The following is a 19363-nucleotide window of genomic DNA, read 5'->3' as shown; positions in this document are numbered from 1 at the left end:
AGCTGCAGCTTCCCTGTGGCTGCAGGTGCTGCGGCCAGCAAAGGAAGCAGTGTGCAAGTCACTCAGAGTAGAAAGGGACCTGGAGTAGAACATGCTTCTCACAGAGCATGTGGGTGGCCCATGGGCACATGAAAAACCTGATTGCCATTTTAACCATGGAGAAATGCCCTCAAGCAGAGTCAGGTGCCCACACTCCTACCAGGATAGAGATGCGCTGGCAAGGACCCAGAGCGATGCAAATTAGAACCACTGTTATGGGAAACAGTATACAAATTCTCTTCCAAAATTAAAAACAGCTACCATGTGCCCCAGCAATCCTACTGCTGGGGGTTTATCCAAAAAGAAACAGAATCTGTCTACAGAAGAGTTTGTGCCACGTTTACCGCAGCCTGGTTCACAACATCTAAGATGGTGTCATCTGGGTTGTCCTGTGGATAAAGGAAGGGTACTGTCTATCCATGAAAAGATGAACCGCTGACATTGAAGCAACATGGATGAGCCTGGAGGACATTATGCTGAGTGGAATAAACAGGTGCAGAGACAAGCACAGGACTTATAGTGTAGTCTTAAATGTGAAATTCCTAGAGGTTGAGAGAGCAGAAGTTGGCAGGGCCTGGTGGAGATGATGGTGTCAGCCAAGGGCACAGCTTTGGGTCAACATTCAGAAAGCCCACCAAGACACCCTAAGTGGAAACAATGGGAGTAGTCTCATAATTCCCAATCAATTATAAGCTGGGCATAGTGACACATGGCTTTAATCCCAGCACTGGAAGGCAGAGGGAGGTGGATCTGGGTTTGAGGATAGCCTGTTCTACAGAGCAAGTTCCAGGACAGTCAGGGCTATACGGAGAAACACTGTCTTAAAAAAAGTTCTCAGAAACCACCGAAAAGATTTAACATGTTCTCATTACTCAAGCAATAACCGTTGAAGTAATGCCTTTGGTCACCAGCTCCATTTAGCCATCACAGACATCTGAAACCATATATGCTGTAAGTATATGCAATTTCTGTCACTAATGCTGGAATAAACAACATAAGCCAGAGCATCCCGCAAGTGCTCTGAAATGTGCTCTGCTCTTGGGCTCCTAATGGCTGCAGGTGAGATGAAGCTGTTCAGGAGCATCCTAGGGTACACACAAATGATGAGAGCCAAGGGTCCAAGCTGCCTAGACAGCCAAGCCAGAACTGAGCACAGAACTCAAAGAGCACAGCACTGGAGAGCAACAAGTCCTCAGAGAGAGGCCCTTTCCTCAGCAGGGCTGGCAAGGGAGGACACTCACTCCCACTCCCTTCCTCACAAAGAACTGGGATTTGATGCATTTAGGCAGGAACCAGGACCCTAGCCTCACCCAGGCTCTGGCCAAACCAGATGCAAGAGGCTTAGATTTGAAGCTCACTTGGGCTGTTGGCTTTGCTTTGGGGGTCGCTGTGCACCCTGGTTCCTGGTCCTTGTCCTGCCCTCCTCGGCATGGTGACTTGTCCTGTTTAATGTCTTATACCACACTGAAAGGGCAGGGTGGGGCCTCGGTCTCCGGAGGGCTGGCTTCTAGGTGTATGGCTTGCTTCAGCTCAGGGGGAGCTGGGACCCTTTTTGTATCCTACACTGTTTTGCACAACTGGTGGGGTCAGCAGTAAGGCCGCATACATAGAGCACTAAATGGGAGCATGTAGGAAGGCAGAAATCGGCAAAATACTGCTGTGTCTCACAGTCAAGTGGTTTGGTTTTTTTCCGACAGGGTGTAGTGAAAATTCTGGTTTCTTTAAAAACACACAAACATAAGAATGTTTTGTCTTAATCCTAGGTGTGGGGATATAGGGCTGCTTCACGGTAGCTATGATCTGCCTCGTGCTCTGGCAGAGGCGTGATTTTGCCAGCTGCAGATAGTTTCTGTGACTGTGTGACATTTGGAATTCTGGAGACTTTTCAGAGGGTACATAAATGCTGGAACAAGGTAGATGCTTGTTGGTCGTTCAGGGGGGCTGTTGGTTGCAGTCTGTTGAGTAGTTGCATGCAAAAAAAGCAAGAAATTAGGCATCCTGACAGCAAAGATCAAACTTGCCCCAAGGAGCAAGTTTGGATAAGGGTGGAACACCCCAAGTAGCTAACGCCAGCTACAACAGGGTCTCTCTGTAGCCCTGGCTGTTCTGCAACTCACTCTGTAGACCAGAAAGTCAAGTGTTCCTAATTTAGCTGGGCAGTGTTCGGCTCACCTTAACAAAGGTACCCAGGAGTTAACATGAGGCCCCTCTTCACAAACTTTCTACCTCTAAAGCAACGCATCAAAATTAACTGTCTAAAGGGATGCAGGGGGGAATGGATGCAGCTTGTGTATTTGGGACTTAAAGAATGTCCATTTTATACATGTATTGTAGTAATATCTTCCGTTCTCCCTCTGAACCCTTCTTCCTGAATCTCAGTTCCATGTCTTTTTAAAAAATGTGGCCCAGTTTAATTAGGTTGCAAGCAGAAATGTGCGTAGAATATTATTTACTGGAGAATGGGAGCCACTGTCCGTGGCTACACCATTTAGAACAGAACTCCCTCCCCCCAACTCTTAACTTTGAATAGATCCTCAGAGAAGGGAAAGGACCCTACACTATCCCTGATTAAGATGTTGTGTCCAAACATTTGCACACATTTGGAGTGCTTTATAAAAAAAGATGAGGTTGTATGAGTCCTGGGCATGAGAAGGCTGGGGATAGTCTGCAAGAAAGCAGCTGTTAGGGCAGGCTGCCAGGAGCACCTATAAAGAGGAATCCTTGAGATCTGTGTTCATAGACCTGGGGCTCATCCAGTCTGTTCCTACAGATTTCCTAGAGGCCTTAGGCAGGACCTAAAAGGTAAGGGAGATTTTTGCCTTGGGAGCTATGAGGTCAGGAAAATAAACCCAATGCCTGTTTAACACAAAAAGAAAAGTTGTCTATATTACACAGCATATAAAAAGCTGAAACCACAGATACGGCAAGCTCACTTGAAGGATTAAGAAGGAAAAAAGTTCATAACACATTCCATTTGCTGGATACTTTTAATAAAAAGTGAGGTTTACATTGTTGGTATCAAGGAAGTCATATACATACATACAAAATAAAACCTCTTAGGCTCAGGTGGGTAAGTCTAAAAAAGCACACGAGAAACAGAAAACATGCATGGGGGAGGAGTCTGACGTGATCAGGTAGCAGGACCCTGGGATGGAGGGGCCCTAAAATTATATAGAGTCAGATTGTTTTTCACCTTAAAATGTTTGAGCACCATTTTAAAAGCAAGCAAGCACAGTATTTCCTAGTGAGGTCATGGATGGGGTATATACCCTTTCCAAGTACAAACATGCCTGGCACCCAGCAGCCTCCATGTATGCACCTAACAGGGAGTACGCAGTCCTGGGTGTTGTCAGGATGTCATGGCCTCCTGTCACACACAGTGCTGTGGTGGGAACAAGACAGTGATGGCCAAGGACAAGACTACATAAGGCACTGCCTGCCACAGCTATCTCTGAAGAACTGGTACTGTGATTTCCAGACATTTGGCCTTAGCCTTCAGTGGCATTTACATATAAATAGGCATAAATAAAACCACCCTGCATACTGAAGCCTAGGAAGACAGCACTTGTAGAGCAGACCCAGTGAGGGAGCAGTGGAGCTGTGCATGGTTCTCATTTGAAGCACGCTAATAGAATGTAGACCATAACGGAGCTAGGCTCTCCCGCAAACCCCTGGCTACATTTACAGTTGCTTTGGGAGTGGACTCATTAACAAAAAAGTTTTCTATTTAAACCTTAAGAACGACACACCAATTGTAATTATTTAGGTTATAAATGTTTCTAACGTAGCAGCAGAGGATGTTTGTAGAAAAAATATACTTTTAAGAAAATAGCTAAAAAAAATACTAAAGTATAAAAAGTTTAAAAAATATATCTTAAGACAAAATATTGCCCAAATTTAAAACTTAATTTTAGAAAGTTCGCCTATCTGTAAAATAGACTAGACACAGCTGTGCACACCATCCTCCACAGTGATCCCAGCCTCACACCAACAGGAAAATGAGCCCAGGGCCCAGAAGCCTTCAGAGAGCTCAGTCCTGGAGATGGCATCTGCCACCCTCCTCAGGGAACTAGCCCTGAGGGCAGCCAGGGCTGCAGCCCTTGCAGAGGAAAATCTGTCCAGGATATTTTTCAGTCAGACAGAGAGGAGGGGGCCTGGCTGAAGAGTCAGAGCCCCTCTTGGGACAAGTGCTTGTCTGTCTCTGGGTCACAGTACAAGTGAGCTCCATGGGAAGTGTAGCCTTGTCCTTGGCCCACGAGGGCCTCCTCTCAGGTTTCCACCAAAATCTCTACTACATGGTCCAGCTCAGCCAGGTCAGACTTGCAAGTGGAGCTGGGTGGAGGAGAAGCTGCAGCAAAGGTCTCAAGGCCATTACAGAGACTGGGCTTGGTGCCACTCATCATTCCTGTTAGCACCGTGTCCAGGTCATAGTAGGAACTGTCCACATCTGAGAAGAGGTCCTCCACTGAACTGGGGCTTTTGTTCTCCAGGTTCTCAAATATCTGGTCCAGTGACTTCTGAAAGGTTCCCCGGTTTTCTTGTGGGTTGTCCATCTCCCAGAGGCTGCTCTGAGGGTTCCTCTGCCCCTGTGCTGAGCTGACTATGGGAAGCTCGGAAGCTGAGCTTGGTAAGGGACCATCTTCCAGTTCAGAAGTAGGGTGCTCCCCCTCAGCTCCTCTTGCTGTACGACACAGGATCTCTGTGGATACCAGGCGGTCAATTGGTGCCCGTTCTACATTCTGGGGTGCCATCCCATGCCACACGCCATCTCGGCTCATTTCCTCCTGAATCTGCCGGACTGTGTTGGCAATGAGGACCGAGCGGCAGAGGTTAGGTTCCACTAGCATGTGGCAGAGCTGGAGCTTGACCAGGGACATGTCCAGGAGTGACTGCCGCTGCAGACTATAGGAAGGGACAGTGCCAAAACCCTCTACTCCTTCCTCCTGGTCACCATATTTCCTCTTCAGCCCTCTAGCAAACATCCTGTCCTGTGGGAACCAAGGAAGACAGCATTTAGCATACCTCAGCTTCCTGGATGACAGTACCCAGGACAGTTTCTGACAGCTAGAAGAGGTAACAGAGAAGTGCCAGAGACACCATCTGGGAGGCTGCCTAAGGCACAGACACTGTCACAAACAACAAAGCTCAAGTTGTAGCATAATTTTCATCAACAGACAAATGAACACAAATAGGAGAAAGATGTTATTTGTTTAAGGTGGTATTTTTGTTTTGAGAAAACTGGGATAGGAACTCCAGTCTTTATCCTTGTGACAAGATCTCTGAGCCATATCTCCAATTACTAGTGTTTTATTTATATTTATTCTTTATTTTATTTTTATTTCAAATAATACATTTGAAATTAAATGCTAAGTTATTCTTAGGACTTCTTTATAGACACAAAAAAGGCTACCTTTTTTCTTTTTTCAAAGTCACAGATCTTTACATATTATGTGACCTCTTGAGCATTTGTTTCAATGAAATGAAAGCTAAGGTTCATGTAAAAACTTGTACAAGAATGTTCATAGTACTCTACTCACAGCAGCCCCAAACTGGAAACAATCCAGTTGAAACTGGGACTCCCATTGGAACTCTGGGCCAGAAAACTACAGCCTCTCCAGAGGCCACACCCAAGGCAATTCCATTCTCCTTATACTCTGGCAATGGCAAGACAAGGCAGCAGCGGACCACAGAGGGTGGGTGTAGATATGAGGTGAGAGAACGTGCCAGGACAAGTGTGCTAGCCATATAGTGCCTGGCTCCCAACACATCCCACCTCAACCTAAGTAAGAGAGGAATGCACCTTCATATAAGAAACTTGGAATCTCAAGACAACTAATGCTGACCGCTCGTTTTTTCCTACAAGACTATCCCCAGCAAAGCAAGCAGGTAGTACTACCTGCCCATGCATGCTCTTCAAATTTCACCTATCCTGTAATGAAGGCAAGGAGATATAAGAGGGGCCAGAGAAATGGCTCAGTGGTTAAGAACACTGGCTATTCTTCCAGAGGAACCAGGCACTATTCCCAGTACTTATATATGGTGGCTCAAAACCATAACTCAAGTTCTAGGAAAGCACATACTTATATGTGCAGGCATTACAAAGAGAACAATCTAAAAATAGAAAAGATGAGGCCAGGACAACGACTCCACAGGTTAAATGCTTTCCACACAGAGTGAGAATCAGAGTTCAGATATTTAGCATCTATGTAAATGCCAGACAGGTACGGTGGCCCAACTCCAACCGCAGAGCTTGGGATATAAAAATAGGGATCCCTGGAGCAGGCTAGCTAGCTCTGGACTGATCTGACACCCTGCCTCAATAATTGAATAATAATTGCATAACTGAAGTGGAGAGCAACTGGGAAGATATCAGAAATTGGCCTCTGGCTCTCACACATACATACACACAAACACAAAGCACCTAAATTGCTACTGGTAAGAATATCCAAGGTTATGTTTTGTTTTTTTTGAACCAGGTCTCACTAGGTAGTCCTGGCTGTCCTGGAACTAACTGTGTAAACCAGGCCAGCATCTGCTTCCCAGCTTCTGGGTGACACCGTAGCAGGCAAATTCTGTTGGATTTGGAGCTGGAAATGGTTCAGTGGTTGAGAACACTGCTACTCTTCCAGGGCACCCAGGGTCTATTCCTAGCACCCACATGATGCCTCACAATCATCATTAACTCCATTTTCACGGTATCTGACACCCTTTTCTTGCCTCTGCAGGCATTGTATGCATATGGTATAGACATACACACAGGCAAAATATACATACATAAAAGTCTTTAAAAATAAATAAACTTAGGTTGAACAAGAACTGTCCCACTAGTTATTTTTGTATAACTGTTTGTTTTTTTCTCTTAGTTTCTCTCAACCCTGCTATCACACAAATAATTGAGACTCTTTTATATTTGTTTAATAAGCTTCACAACAATAACTGAGCAGTTATCACTCTATTCTTGACCCTCTAAGCTATTCTGGTTTCCTCCTAGCGTACATCCCAGAGCTACTTGCACTTTGAAACTTCCCTTGCTCCAGCTCCATCTTCTGATCTCTCTTGGATCTCTGACACTGCCTCAATCACCTATTTCCTTCTCTCTAACCCCCCACCTCACCCCAGAGGGCATAAAGTCCATTCCTATTCTCTCCCCTGCTCGGTGTTTGGCTGTAATCTACTTTACTGGCACATCAGAGGACAATCAGGGAGCAGTGTTTACACAACACTGAGATTTTCAGAACAAGGCTTGCAACCAGATACCGGGGATACAGAAATCAGCATCTGATGCACAATAACCTTTTGCCTACAGTCCCCCTATAGGCTCATGTGTAGATACTTGTCCCCAGCTAATGGTGCTATCTAGGTTATGACATCTTTAAGAGGTAAAACCTTGCTGAAAGATATCTAAAACCGGGGGCAGACTTTGAAGTTTTATACTTTAGCTGTACTTTCCATTCTACTTCCTCTGTACAAATGGCATGTGATCACCCTGCTTCCTGACTACCAGGCTGACCTCACCCTTCCACTGCCCCACCTTCCCTGTCATGACGGACTAAGTGTATCCCTTCTATAACTGCAAGCCATAACAAACCCTTTCTTCCCTAAGTTGCTTTTTGTCAGGTTATTCTATCACAGCAACAGAAAAATAACTTTGCATTTCAGAAATGTCTGTTTTGGTGCTGGTAGGTATGTGTAACAGGACCTATGTTTATCAGGCTGTTCTGAAATACTTCTGCCTTGGCCTCCAGGGAGGAGGGATTATAGGCGTATGCCAAATCTAATGAACACTGGACTTTTTTCTCCCATTTTTTAAAAAACCAGTTACATGTTTAAAGCCACTAGAGTAATACTGTAAGTTTACTGAGAATTAATGTACTATGTCAAACTATAACAAGAAAGCCTGGATTGGGAGTGGAAAGTCCCAAAAGTTTTTCTTTGGCAAGTCCCTTTACCTTTGTTTCAGGGTTATTTCTGAAAGTCCAACTGTTCTTTTGGACATTCAATTTAACATAGAATTCAAACCAAACTAGCTCATATAACATGAATTAAACCCTAGTTGAGGGCACTGAGAAGCAAGCTGCAGTGAGAACTCACAAAAGGACAAAGAAGAAGAAGAATGGACTCCTGAACTGGCCATTCTCCCTTCTGGATAGCTTTCATAGTACCAGCAAATGGAGTACAGGCTGAAGAGAGCAAAGTCCTCAGTGTTTTTTTGTTTTGTTTTGTGAACCTGCAAACTAAAATACCAATCTGCAAAACAAAAGATGCTCACAGGAGAAATAAGGGCATGACTATTACAAGTGAAACTAACTGCTTTCTGTTTGGAAACCAATCAGAGATGATGGAGAACAATTTTTACACAGCATTCAGACTGGAGATTGTCCAAAGAAATGACAATGGCCACATCTGGAATGCAACCAGATCTCTGAACACAGGAATCAACGTCTGAATACAGAGTGCACAAGACCATCCCCCAACAGGATATGACACGGCTGCTACACACATGAAATCCCAGCAGCTGTGGTTATGTGTACAAGATGGGACCCCATTATAATTCCTTCATGAATGGGGGAGGTGTACAAGAAAGGTGTCTGGGGGAGGGAGTCATTGTTTTTGGTGGTGTAGCCACCCAATTAAGTTGCCCATGCTCCAGTAAATAATTCCTACCCATGTACCAAGGAACCCTGATTAAACCAAGGGTCACAAAACAAAAATCAAAGTGAGAGAAAGAAAAAAAGATAAGCAGGCTTCAGAGACTCGCACCTCACATTTGGAGGCAGTTGTGAAGTACACTGAAACCAGTAACACACACTTATGAACCCTGTATTCAACAGGCAGGAAGGTAGGTCATTGGCCAAAAGGGGCAGCCTGAGCTACACTCACACCCTGGCCCCAACACAAAGTTAATACTGCGCATGAATCCCCTTGGCACCCCAAGCCACAAATCCCTGGGTGGGTGTACCCAAATAAAGCACACCTAATTCTGAAATCCAGACAGGGCTCTAGTGCCTCTTTTGGGATGGAAAGCGGACTTAATGCTGAGCCACAGATGGACTCGACAGCAGTTGGTAGTGTTAAGAATATACTAGCGCCAAAAAAGAAAGCCCAGAAGCACCCATGAGCATGTGGTCTTACAAGAGAAAGTATAAATGCTTCTGGCTGGAGCAAAGAAACAATTCTGCAATGACCAGCCTAGAAACAGCCTGGAAACCAGCAGACTCTCTAGGCCTCTCATCAGTAACTGCCCCACAAATGCTCTATAATCAAAATATAAAAAGCTAACACCTCTGGTGTCATATCTGGCCTACCAAAGGGGCAAATACCTACTAAAGTCAGCCACAGGGTGTAAAAAATAAATGATGGTCTAATTTAAGTATGATGTTTATTCAGTGCTCACTGGAGAGTCACAGACAGGAAAGAGGCACTAGAGCCCTGTTTTCTCTAGGTAGCAGCTGGCCCTGCTTGTCTAGGCCCCCTTAGTTCATCCAAAGTTTGAAAAGTTGCAGTCTACTATGTGACTGAGCCCACAAGAGAAGGAGGGAACCTGGAGTCGCGTAATATCCAACAGATGAGGCTCGGAATAGGATGGGGAATCCATCGAGGAGGCTGTGCTACACAAGTGTGAAGATTTTTATCTCTCTGGAGAACTAGCCTATGGGAAAAACAGGACAGAACTGTAGGGTGTGGTGGTATAAACCTTTAAATCCCAGCACTAGAGAGGCAGGTGGATCTGTTCAAGGCAAGCCTGGTCCACATATAAGTTCCAGGCCTGCCAAGGATACATAATGAGACTCTGACTCAGAAAACCAAAAAGGCAGAATTTTTCACTTTAAAAACCACTTTCTGTGCCAAACTGGGAAGCTATTTGTGCTGGCTGGCATCTGTTTCTGCAGAATCATAAAATTAAAATGGTTTTGCTTCTGCAAGTCTCTTAAATTTGTTATTACAGAATGAAGGTCTTGTTTCTCACACAGGAAATGCTCATCACCTAGTCAGTCCACCCCTAACCACCCCACTGCAGAGCTTTCCTCAAGACTGCTAAATAGTGGTGAGACCAATTCCTGGCTACAGAAGCCCTGTTGTACACACAGCCTCTACCTGGTCTCATTTGTCTGGTTGGTTATTTCTACAGCTCAGTAGACAATCTGGAAGAGAATCAAGTCACAAAACAATGCTCTACAAAGCTGAGCCTGGTAGCACAGGCCTTTAATACTGGCACTTCGGAGCCAGAGGCAGGCAGATCTCTGTGAGTTCAAGGCTAGCCTGGTCTACAAATTGAGTTGCAGGACAGCTAGGGCAGTCACACAGAGAAACCCTGTTTTGAAAAAAAAAAAAAAACAAAAACAAAAACCAATCAAACAGAAACTCCACAAATTTCTAACCAGAGAAATCCTCTAGATCTGTTCTCCCAACCCTTTTCTTCTTCCCAAGCAATAGCAAGTTGTTTATCATGTTACGTAACAAGCGGATCATCATTTCTGATAAGTGTGTGCCTACCTGTATGCACAAGCACAGCAGGAAGCCTACACCAGTGCCATGCACAGGCTCTGTCACAGATGATGATTCCTATTCCTGGTATTTGATTTCTATACCCTTAACTTAACCCTGGATTAGTACTAGGGTTCAGGGCAGAAACATTTTGAAGGCCCTTAATAACTGTATCAAACTGTTTTCTAGAAAGCATAAGCTCTCATCAATTTCTGCATTAACTTTTACACATTTGCTATCAAAATACTTCTGATTTACTAACTCTGCAGGTTAAACACTCTCTCTGTCCCTTTTCCTTAGGGTACACATAACTCCTACACAGCAGAGCTTTAACCAACATCCCCTCTCTTACTAGGGACAGACAATGTCCTTCAGTATTGTTCACCATCCTCAGGGTTAAAGATTTTTAGACAAGGTGGAGCTGGAGAGATGACTCTTACAGATGATGAAGGCTGGGTACCCAGAACTCACATGATGGCTTACAACCGCCTATGATTCCAGTTCTTTGGATCCAATGTCCTCCATCGGCCTCAGGTGTGTGTGCATGCACAAGCACACAGACAGACAGATATACCAATAAACCAGCCAACAAGCAAGCCCTGGAATGAAATATACAATTCTGTTTGCTTACCTGTTACCCTAGAACCTAGCCATGAGAGAACAGGACGGTGACAGAGTAACTACTACCAAGAGAAAGGAGGGGCTTGCAGGTGAAGGCCTGTACCAGCAGCACAGGTTCTGACTAGTCCTACAGGGCCAGCAAGGGGTTCTCCTAGACTGCTTGGGCACCGCTCTCTGTGGCCACCTGTGTGCCTGACCCGAGGTTGCTTAATCCTTCTAATGAAATGTGACAGAAGTTCTTCCTGCTAAGTTCTGTATAAACTATGTTCCACATCTCACATCTTACTTCCAGATGGCCAGAATGTCTTGTCTAACATCCCTTCAACCCAAAGTTACGTCAACCCACAGCCCTGCCTTCAGGTTTTCTCCAGCCCAAGCATTGGCTGAATGTTGAAAGCCAGGCAGGCCTGGGACTCAGATACAGTGCTGAGGACAGCAGAGGCCTCAACACTGTAAGGTGAAGTGAGAGTGATTACCCTACAACAACGTGAGTTAAAGAGACTGACTAGGACTCCACAACCATCATACCCTAGAGTTGGTTTCCTACCTCAGTGACTGGATGGAAATGTAGCTTCCTGGGCTTTGACCATCATCAGTCTTGGTTTTACCTGAGCAGACCCATCCCAACCAGGGCTTGGTCTATAAACACAATCAAGCACCCATATGAATGTAGGATTTAAAGGTGAATCAGAATTTAGTGATTTCAGAGCTGGTCCTGGTGGCATACTTGTAATCCCAACACTTGGGAAGCAGAGACAAGGAGGAATAAGAGTTCAAGGTTATTTCTAGTTACAGCGTCAGTCTGAAGCTAGCCCGGGCTACAGGAAACCTTGTCTCAAAAACCAAAATCATGACTGCATTAAAATATTTCCTCAAAAGGCAATTGGAAGGAGGAAACAAGTTGGGAAATTGCTAGGCCAGTGAACTTCATGGCTATTTGATGGAGTTTATTGTCCCACTATGTCTGCTTGAGATTTTTGTATAAAAGGTTACTAGAAAGCCCTTCTTCAAGTTACCCTTGGAAGGATGAGGGCTTTCTTCTGCCTAGAGGTAAGTTCCAGTGACAACCTGAGAGAACCTGCCTTACCTTCCTTTTAAGACTAGCACTTCTAAAATGGGGAGGAGATTCTTGACTGGATTTTTAAATTTCATCTCTAAAATCAAGACATGGCTGTATGCAGGCGATTGATGAGACATCAAACTTCATTTTACATGCAGTGTTCCCTGAGATCATTTAAATTAATGGCTAGCTCAGTCCTGCCATCTGTCTGGTACATCAACTACAAAGGCCACCAGGAAAAAATATAAAGGTGCTGTCTGGACCAGTACTTCTGTCCCAGGTTCGGGGAGAAGCCCCTTCCTTGGTAATCGTATCTGGGGGAGGGAAACTAAAAACGGTCTCTGGCACTTCAGGACAGGCTATTGAAGCTAGAAGCAGCGTCCAGCAGAGTTCCACCAATGCCATTCCAGTATGTACTGGGCCACAAATGATCACTTCAGAGGGAAGTGAGGTCTATAGCAGTAGAGGAAGTGTAAGCAACACAAGTCACTTCATAACCTTCTCAGGGGAAACAAAACACAAGAAACAAAAGAAAAGAACACAAGGCCAACACTCACCAAGCAGGCGGCTGCAGGGTGCCCACCCAGCCCTCTTGAAGTCGGTCCCTGGCAAGCAGGCAGATGCACGGGGCTCGGCGCTGCTAGAGGCCAGGGAAAGTACAGTGCCCCAAAATTGCAGGCCACGCACAGGCAGGGGCGGCCACGAACCGGAGGGCCGACCGCGGCTGAACCGAGGAGGGACAGAGAGAAAGGAAAGGAGAAAGCAGACAGAGAGGAAAGGACTCAGGAAGAAGAGAGGGCGGAAGCAACAGAGCGTGGGCGGGAGGGCCGGCTCAGACGCGCCGCTCCGGCTCTCGGTATGTCTGTCACTCAAAACGCTGCAGCGTCGTGAGCGCCAAAGGGCGGCGGGCGCAGGAGGCCCGGGCACCCTGCCGCCGCCCGAGCGGCCCGGAGGTGCTCTGCGTGGCCGCCGACCGGGCCACAGGAGCTCGAAGGAACAAACCACCCACTCGCTTACCTGCGCCGCCAGGCAGGCCCGCCACTCCGTCGGGCGCCGGGACCAGTCAGCGCCCACAAAGGGTCGCCATGGCGCCGCCGCGCGAGCGCCGATTGGTGGAGTGCGGGGCGGAGCTTCGTTCAAACCCACGCAAGGCGGAGCCTCGGCGGTGTGGACTCCCGCGCATCGTCTTGAGCCGTTAGGCTCGCGCGTTGGGCGACTCCGCCCGCCCTCCCCCGTTCCCAGGTCTCCCCGCGCCTCGCTCCGCCCCTGGTCCCTCGTCTCTCTACGGCTCCAGCCAGTTCCCAGGTTTCCGCGCGCTCGGCTCCCAGAATCCCGTGCGCCTGGCCACCGCCCAGTTCCCAGTGCTCCGTGCGCTGACCCCGCCCACAGCACCCAAATTTCTTGCGCACGCCGCTTCACGCTGGTTTCCTGGTCTCTTCAGTCACGTGAGCCCTTTTAGCCCCCTGGTTTCGAGGAAGCTCCTGTCCTGCGGTGGCAGTGGCGGCGCCGGGCACGGCAGGCTTGAACGAGGCTCTGGGGTGGGATCCCAGAACAGGTCCTGGTTGGAGCTTCAACTCAGAAAAATAAAAGTTTAATGTCGGGACACCACGTCTGGACGCCTTTGATTAGGTGAAGCGGAGTGTTGCTAAACGTCCGGGGGAGATGCCACATTAACACGTGAACAGCAAGCGTGTTTGCACTGGAAACCCCTCCCCACTTGGGCCTCTAGTGAACAGCGTTGAAGAGAAAATATATGAATGTCTTAGAAATGGCTAAACACATGGTGGCTGGCCCTATGCTTTGTGGGCTCTCCTCAGCTCACCCATTTCCATTCCTTGGTCTTTTTTCCGCTTATTTGCTGGAAAGGAATGACCTGAATTTAGACCTGGACACTAGCATTAAGCATGTTTTTCCCTTTTAATTGCTATTATTTTGGGTTTGGTTTGGTTTTGTATTTTGGTTTGTGTAGCCTTGGCTGGCCTCGACCAGGCTGGCCTCACGGGATCACCTGCCTCTGCCTCCCCGAGTGCTGGGATTACAGGTGTGCGCCACAGCGCCCGGCTGGATTTACTTATTTTATGTGCGTCATATGCGATCCTACACTTGTTGAGGCAGGTTTGATCTTTGCTCTCAGGATATCTATTTCTTCTTCTTGTTTCTTCTTTGCACATAACTAGTTAATAAACTGCATCCAACAGCAACCAACAACCCACCCTGCCTCTCAGGACCCTAGCAGTTAAAACCCTCTGAAAAGCCCCAGAATTTTTTTAAATTAATTAATTTATTATTTATACAGTATTCTGCCTGCAATTGTGCCTGCAGGCCAGAAGAAGGTACCAGATCTCATTATAGATGGTTATGAACCACCATGTGGTTGCTGGGACTTGAACTTAGAACCTTTGGAAGAACAACCAGTGCTTTAAATTTCTAAGCCATCTCTACAGCCCAAGTCCACAGAATTTCAAATGCTACACAGCTGTAGGAGCTATCTGCAACTGGCAAAATCACACCGGGGCTTAGCCCGTGCTAGAGCACGAGACAAATTATAGTCAGCTGCTGTGAACAATCTGAAAGCAATCCCATATCCCACACCTGGGATTAAAACAAAAAGACATAATAGTTCTGTATTTTTTAAAAAAACAAAAACTCCAAAATTCATGTTTGCAACAAACCTTGCAGGCAAATCAGAAGTCATAGACCCATCAATACACACACACACACACAAATAGACAAAACTTACCTCCTCCAGGGTTGTAATTCCAAGGTAGGAGCTGCCTGGTAGTGCTGTAGCAAACAGTTACAAGGCACGGTGCTTGAGCTGAGGCTCCGGCTGCACATGGACACTGGGTGCTCAATGGCACCTCCAAGCTGTCCATCGAGCCCCAAGCACGGACCTGGACATTCCACTCTGCACCCCCACATACTGCCATCAAACCCCATGTCCCGAAAGCTCCACTGTTTCTCGAGTGGTCACTGGAGTAGCACTCCAGTTTATCAGTCTTGCCATTTTGTCCATTTAGTCACCCTGAGTCAGAAAGACGTACAGATGTAAGACAAGACCCAGCCAAAGCAACAACAGAAAACACAAGGCAAAATCAACAGCTGGAGTCATTCAGAAGTCCACCAATCTGACCAAGAGAAATTATCTTAACAAATAGAAGGGCACTCTATAACTTCCCACACAACCCAGACACTCGGAACCCGTCTCCTAGTTCTCGGCTCCTGGACCCACGCTGGACCTCTCCAAGCCCTCAGCTTGGCCCCCGGTGTTATAGAACACCCCCGTGTTTCCTTACCTCTGCTGTGCAGCTGAGGTGTTGAGACCCTGTTGACAGGTACCAAGGTGCTGGTCCTCTCTGAGTACACCGGAGCCCGGTCTCACCAGGGGGTCCTCGGATCTCCAAGGCGGGGTAGAAGGGAAAAACCGATGATTCCGGCTGAACTCCAATTAACCAGAAATAACAGTGGGCTCTGGGATCTCTCTCTTTGCCCTGAATGAGGGTTCATAGACCTCCAAGGTACCATATAAGCAGAAAAATGCCACAGGAAGCTAAAACAGGCTTCTACGACTCACCCAAAGGAGGCCTCTGTTAAAAATGCTTGCTATCTTCATTTTCTAACATGGTTATTCACTGCGGGGAGTCCAGAGGACTGAAGGTGTGCTCTGGAGCTTTGAATTTATATTCCAAAATGCACCCACAAGGTAACCCACCGGTCCCTGAGTGAAGAGCCTAACTCCAGAATTTGAGGTAGAATGGCTTTTCTCTCATCTCACTGCGGTCTCCAGATGTTAATCCTGAGATTTGAGAGAGAAAAACAAGTGCTACAATTTAGAGCCAAATCTGAAGCAAACTTTAAGCAAATATTGGCCAGGTGAATGAGTTATGGCCAGGTCCATCTCTGGGTTCCCAGAAAACAGGCACGAATTATGTTCTGCAGGATCTTGAAAAGGTAAAACCCCAGGCTTGAGAGATGGCTCAGGGGTTAAGAGAGCACTGTCTGCTCTTTCAGAGGTCCTGAGTTCAATTCCCGGCAAGCACGTGGTGGTTCCCATCTACAATGTGATCTGCTGCCATGAAGGTGTATACACAGACAGAGAACTCATATCATAAAACAAATAAATCTTTAAAAAAAAAAAAAAAAAAGGAAACCCGTAATTCATTGCACTTCCCATCAAGGGCAATCATACACCCTGACATATTTCCTGCCACATACTTCCTGCCCACAGGTATCAAGCACGTCAGTAGAGATGGGTCAAATAAGCATAGGACAAACAGCTACTCTTCGTCTTAACTTCAAAGAGAACCCTTAACATGCAAGGTATATATTTTTTGTTTTGGTCTCCCAGGGGTTCCAGCAGCACTCAGACAAAGGCAGTCTGAATAATGCTGCGGCAACTGAAAACAGACTCAAGCAGCACAAGCTGGTTTTGCAGGGTCTTCTGGCAGCCTGTCTGTTCCCACTTCACTCCTGTGATAACAAGAATCCACTTGGAGACAGGAGCATTGACAGTGCCAATACAAGAGGTGAAAGACATGAGGCCTGGTAACGATGGCTACAAGAAAGTCTACACCGAGGCATGGAAAATATCAAATCAATGACAGTACATCGTTGTGGTTAACTTAAAAGTGCATCTTAATAATGCTTAGGATTAGCCCTATAATTATTTTTGAAAATTTTATTTATTTATTATGTATATAGCGTTCTGCTTGCATGTACACCTGCATGCCATAAGAGGGCACCAGATCTCTTTATAGATGGTTGTGAGCCACCATGTGGGTGCTGGGAATTGAACTCAGGACCTCTGGAAGAACAGCCAGTGCTCTTAAACTCTGAGCCATCTCTCCAGCCCTAGCCCTATAATTATTATGGGAATATTATCTAACCCGCTATTATAATAATAAATAAAAGACACAGACACCTGAAAGATTTTGGAATAGCCTTATCTTACCTGGGACAGGGCAGATATTAACCCTCTAACCTACCTTTACCTCCCAGCTCCCACCCAAGCTAATTGTTGTAATAATTTCTATCTGGGTAACTTCCCATCCATAATCCCAAATGTTATAAACTGGACGTGGCTGTTGAGACTTACCAGGGCCTGTACTGCCTGTGTTACTTTCCTATAATTTGGAAATACAAATGTGGGTAAAAACAGCTGATTTGTAGAGGGCAGAAGAGTGGTTGCTGGATGAGGACAGGATTGGAGAGGAAGTGCCAAGACCCAGAGGCATGGGACTTGTGGCTCCACACACATGGGGGTTCAAGGAAGCTTCCACAAACCTTCTGAGGCCCAAGGAGAGGAGCATGGAGTCGGCTCCAGTGCAGAAATGTGAGGCATGTTCTAGGAGATGGAGGCCTTCAGCCCACCATTCTAATCCCTCGCATCATGTCCGGCAGGCAATCTCCCGCAGGACCCTGTAACCATACACACAGCTACTGTGTCAATCACCACTGAATTTTAGGGGCTCAGGAGACGGCTCTGTGGGTGAAGTAATTACTATGCAGATGTGAGGTCCAAAGTTTGGCTCCCCAGAACCTAAATAAAACCTGCTGCAGCAGGGTGTCTGTGATCTCAGTGCTTCTGTGACGAGATGGAAGCCCAAGAGAGACTCTCCAGAAGCTCTTGGGCCAGCTAGCCTGAATACACAGTGGAAAACAAAGGAACTTTTCTCAAACAAAGTGGAAGGCAAGGACACTTGGGGGTCTCCTCTGACCTCTACATGCATGCCATTTGCGTTCCCCCCCCCCCCCCCGTAAACCCTGCATTCAAGATACCAAGACAGGAGACTGTCAGAAGTCCCTTGCTATGCTGAGGAGGAGGAGGAAAGGAAAAGGGGGGGGGGGAAGAATAATCAAAGGAAATCAAATAATAATTTTACATTCAGAAATAAGCACATGTAAAACAAGACTCTGATTCCGTGGTGCCTATAGGCAGGTTGCTGCCTAGAAAAGGGTACAGACAGAAAGAAAAGGCACTGGGGTAGGTCGGACACCCTCAGCGCTAACAGCGCCTGCTCTGGCTTGGTGATGCTGCCCCCTGGTGGCCATGGCAGGACTGGTGTCTTAGGGGTTCTATGCTTTGCTAAAGCAACTTGGGAAGGAATCTAGGGAAGCTAGAGAAGGACCTCAAGACAAGAACCTGGAGACAGGAACTGACGCAAAGACCAAGGAGGAACACTGTTTACTGGCATGCACCTCATGGTTGCTCAGACTTCTTTCCCCCCTTCTCTTTTTAATTTATTCTTCTCTCGTATATTACATGCCGACCTCAGTTTCCCCTCCCTCCTCTCCTCACAGTCCCTCCCCCCCTCCCTTTTACCTGAGATCTTCAGAAAGAGCAGGCGTCCCAGGCCTATTCAACAAACATATCATAACAACTTACAGTAAGACTAGGCACAAACCCTCATCTCAAGTCAGCCTGCTTTCTTAATAGCGTCCAGAACCACCAGCCCAGGGACAGCACTGCCCAGTGAGCTGGGCCTCCCCACATAATCACCAATCAAGAACAAACCCCAGGCTTATCCACAGGCAAAAACCGCTGGGGATTTTTCCTCCTTTGAGGTTCCTGCTTCCAAAACGGTTCTAGTTTGCATCCAGTTGACATAAAATTAGCCAGCACAATTGTCACCTTGACACACATTACTATTCAACTACAACCTTTTCTTTACCATTTGTCCCCAAGATGGCATGTTAGTATCAGTATTATAATAAAAGCACAAATAATGGTAAAAATCCTACAGTCTTTAAAAGTTCAGTCTCTCTGAACAGACAAAATCTCTCTCAAAGCTTAAGCCTATCTAAAATATCCACAGTCTTTCTAAAACCCCAAAGTCTCTGTAAAATTCTAAAGTCTCTGAAATGTGGGCTCTGATAAAATAAAAAATAAGTTAAACAGCTGGTCCCGATAACATGCGCCTTTAATCCCAGCACTTGGGAGGCAGAGGCAGAGGCAGGCGGAACTCTGAGTTGAAGGCCGGCCTGGTCTACAGAGTGACTATCAGGACAACCTACAGACTATCAGGGCTACTCAGAGAAACCCTGTCTCAAAATGGTGACAATGATGGTGGTGATGATAATGATGGTAATGAGGAGGAGGAAGAAAAGTAGAAGAAGAAGAAGAAGAAGAAGAAGAAGAAGAAGAAGAAGAAGAAGAAG

The 19363-nt window shown here is 46.4% G+C and overlaps 1 protein-coding gene across 4 annotated transcripts; it reads right to left on the bottom strand.

Moving 5' to 3' along the window:
* Window positions 1–3012: 3012 nt before the first annotated feature.
* On the bottom strand, window positions 3013–13282 carry Cdca4 (cell division cycle associated 4). Of its 4 annotated transcripts, none has more exons than XM_055593276.1 (3): window positions 13223–13282; window positions 10996–11123; window positions 3013–5027 (listed from the first exon to the last, which is right to left on the bottom strand). In XM_055593276.1, the coding sequence occupies exon 3, from the start codon at window positions 5019–5021 to the stop codon at window positions 4308–4310; it is 714 nt and encodes a 237-aa protein (XP_055449251.1). In that variant the 5' UTR covers window positions 5022–5027; window positions 10996–11123; window positions 13223–13282; the 3' UTR covers window positions 3013–4307. The 4 variants fall into 4 exon arrangements, with proteins under 4 accessions (XP_055449251.1, XP_055449250.1, XP_055449253.1 ...); XM_055593275.1 differs by lacking the exon at window positions 13223–13282 and adding an exon at window positions 12763–13162; XM_055593278.1 differs by lacking the exon at window positions 10996–11123 and having other exon boundaries at window positions 13223–13269.
* Window positions 13283–19363: the final 6081 nt, after the last annotated feature.

Source organism: Psammomys obesus, unplaced genomic scaffold (genome assembly GCF_907164565.1).
Source record: "Psammomys obesus unplaced genomic scaffold, mPsaObe1.curated_primary_1811, whole genome shotgun sequence".
In the NCBI taxonomy this organism is placed as follows: domain Eukaryota; kingdom Metazoa; phylum Chordata; class Mammalia; order Rodentia; family Muridae; genus Psammomys; species Psammomys obesus.
The sequence above is the reverse complement of the archived record's forward strand: the minus strand, read 5'-3'. Positions and strand labels throughout refer to the sequence as shown.